The 2876-nt window shown below is 39.3% G+C and overlaps 1 protein-coding gene across 1 annotated transcript in view; it reads right to left on the bottom strand.

Annotated features, from left to right (window-relative positions):
- The window catches only part of RANBP2 (RAN binding protein 2), an 86887-nt gene that overhangs the window by 74062 nt on the left and 9949 nt on the right, over nucleotides 1–2876 (bottom strand). Inside the window, 1 exon segment of the mRNA XM_011980543.1 lies at nucleotides 537–604. Within this exon segment, the coding sequence (XP_011835933.1) occupies nucleotides 537–604 (68 nt within the window).

A 2876-nucleotide genomic window follows, 5' to 3' on the forward strand; every position in this document is an offset into this window, starting at 1 on the left:
AAAAAAAAAAAAAAATGCCTGCCTCCCTCTTCATTTCCTGATTTAATCCACCCCAAGTCAGGAAATCAGAATCACCAAGCTTCTTATCCCTAGGATAGAGCCTTAGAGCATCACATATTGTGTCAATTAAAGATCTTTTATACGAGCTATTCTCCTGTCTTGCAATTACAGTTTAATTTTTATTCACTGCTATTTCCCATCTCATTAAGGTATCGGATATCTAACCAAAAATAAATTAAGATATAGGCATGGTCCTCTTTTACTCTAACACAAGACAATTTTTAGAAAAAGTGTTTTAAGACAAACAATTTCTTGCCCTTGGTATAAACAAACAGCAGCATGCAGAAAACACTAATTACAGTTTCAATCTCAATGGAATCTAGGTTGGTCCTTAGCATCAGTCTGAGTGATAAATCCCTTATTTCAGAATACACTTAGGAAGAACTACTAAAGAACATATTTTTACCTATTTCAAAGAAAATGAGAAAAGGCATTGATTTTTAAAAAAACGAATACATGTTACAGTTTGTACTTACTTTTTAGCAAGATCATATTCTTTAGCTTCATAATACAGCTTTGCAAAATAGAATCCTTTCATTGACTTCTAAAAAAATATTGAAAATTGTTTTACTTTTCATACAGAAATATTTTCCAACATTTTTTCAAAAGTAGTAAAAATTTGTCCTAAGTTTATGTTCAGATATGCCGTTTTCATTCATTTAAAAGTTTTTTTAAAAGCCTGAAAAATGCATAATTCCATGTTTTATAATTTCCTATCATAAAACAAAAAATAGAGCTGGATGCGGTGGCTCATGCCTATAACCCCAGCACTTTGGGAGGCTGAAATGGGCAGATCATCTGAGCTCGGGAGTTTGAGACTAGCGTGGCCAACATGGTGAAACCCCATCTCTACAAAAATACAAAAATTAGCCAGGCACAATGGCGGATGCCTCCCAGCTACTCGGGAGGCTGAGGCACAAGAATCAGTTGAACCCAGGAGACGGAGGTTGCAGTGAGCCAGAGGTTGCAGTGAGCTGAGATCGTGCCACTGCACTCCAGCCTAGGCGACAGATCAAGACCCCATCTCCAAAAAAACAACTACTACTAATAATAAATAAGCTGGGTGCAGTTGGTCACACCTTTAATTCTATTTAATTCTAACACTTTCAGAGACCAAGGTGGGAGGCCTGCTTTGAGGCCAAGAGTTTGAAACCAGCCTGTGCAACAACGAAATCCTGTCTCCAGGGGGAAAAAAACAGCCGGGCATAGTGGAGTATGCCTGTGTTCCTAGCTACTCAGAAGGCCAAGACAGGAGAATCACTTGAGCCCAGGAGATTAACTCTGCTGTGCGTTATGACTGTGATACTGCACTCCAGCCTGGATGACACAGGGAGACCCTGTCTCTAAATAATAAATACATACACACAAAAAATAAATTCAAGAAAGACAGACAGACAACAGAAGTTAAGAATTTTCATCAGCCTTGGAAATCTTGGAAACCCTGTGGTACCACTCTCTCACTTAACAAACAAAAGAAACCAGCTTTCTCAGGGGAGGAAAGGTATTCCAGAAATCTCTTCTCCTACCACGTGTAAATCTCTATGGGAAAGAATAAGTAAGTACTTAGGACCTATTAAGGCACTGAGGATTCCCTGGTCCATGTACTGTTCTCCCTACAGATCAGATCAGTATTTTACAGTCAAGTATTCAAAAAGGCAAAAATAAACATTGAATTCTTCAAGTAATAAACAAGGTCCACAGCCTGGTTCCTTGGTTACATAAACTCCAAAGTTCAAAATGCTGATACACACCAGGCTGGGTGCGGTGGCTCACACCTGTAATCCCAGTACATTGGGAGACTGAGGCAGGCGGATCACTTGAAGACAAGAGTTCGAGACCAGCCTGGCCAACATGCAGAACCATCATTTCTACTAAAAATACGAAAATTAGCTGGGTATGGTGGCACACACCTATAATTCCTGCTGCTCAGGAGGCTGAAGCCAAGAATCGCTTGAACCCAGAAGGCAGAGGCTGCAGTGAGCCAAGATCGCACCACTGAACTCCAGCCTGGGCAACAGAATGACTCCATTTCAAAAAAAAAAAAAAAAAAAAAAAAAAAGCTGATACAACCAGATTGTGTTCCATCCATGTGATAAAGAGTATACAGCTACTCAAATATCTTATTTTTGAAATTCCAAGACCCCAGTGAATGTCCAAAACGATGAATAGTACCAAACCAGGTTGCCATCAATCGAAACATGTTTCCTGTTTGTGTCCTCCACCCACAAATTTAATGTCTTGTCCATCTTAACTAAGCACTTATCACACACTGTGGCTGTAACTTTTGCAGTTTGGGGTGTCACAACAAAACTAGCACAAATTTCTTTTTCCTTCTTCACAATTTCATGGACAAAAGATTTGTTCTTACCATAGATCTTAGTAACCTCAGTACATGATCTTTTTTCTTTCCTAAGTCAAAAACTCACCTTTTCACTTAAAGGAAGAACTGTATGGTTTCTCTCTGGCATATGTGAATTGCCAGCATTGCTACTCTTGCTCTTTGGTGCCATTTTAAATAGTATAAGGGTTACCTGAACACAGGCACTGTAATACTCCAACAGTTGATCTGATAACTGAGATGGCTAGTATGTAATTAGCGGGTGGGGAGCGCATACAGCGTGAACATGTTGGACAAAGGGATGATTCGTGTCCTGGGTAGGACGCAGCAGGCTGTGAAATTTTATCATATTATTCAGAACTATTTGCAATTTAAAACTTATGAAATGTTTATATAATCTTCCATTCAATATTTTTTTTTTTTTTTGAGATGCAGTCTCGCTCTGTCGCCCAGGCTGGAGTGCAGTGGCGTGATCTCG

The sequence above is a fragment of the Mandrillus leucophaeus genome, unplaced genomic scaffold, assembly GCF_000951045.1.
Source record: "Mandrillus leucophaeus isolate KB7577 unplaced genomic scaffold, Mleu.le_1.0 Scaffold214, whole genome shotgun sequence".
In the NCBI taxonomy this organism is placed as follows: Eukaryota; Metazoa; Chordata; class Mammalia; order Primates; family Cercopithecidae; genus Mandrillus; species Mandrillus leucophaeus.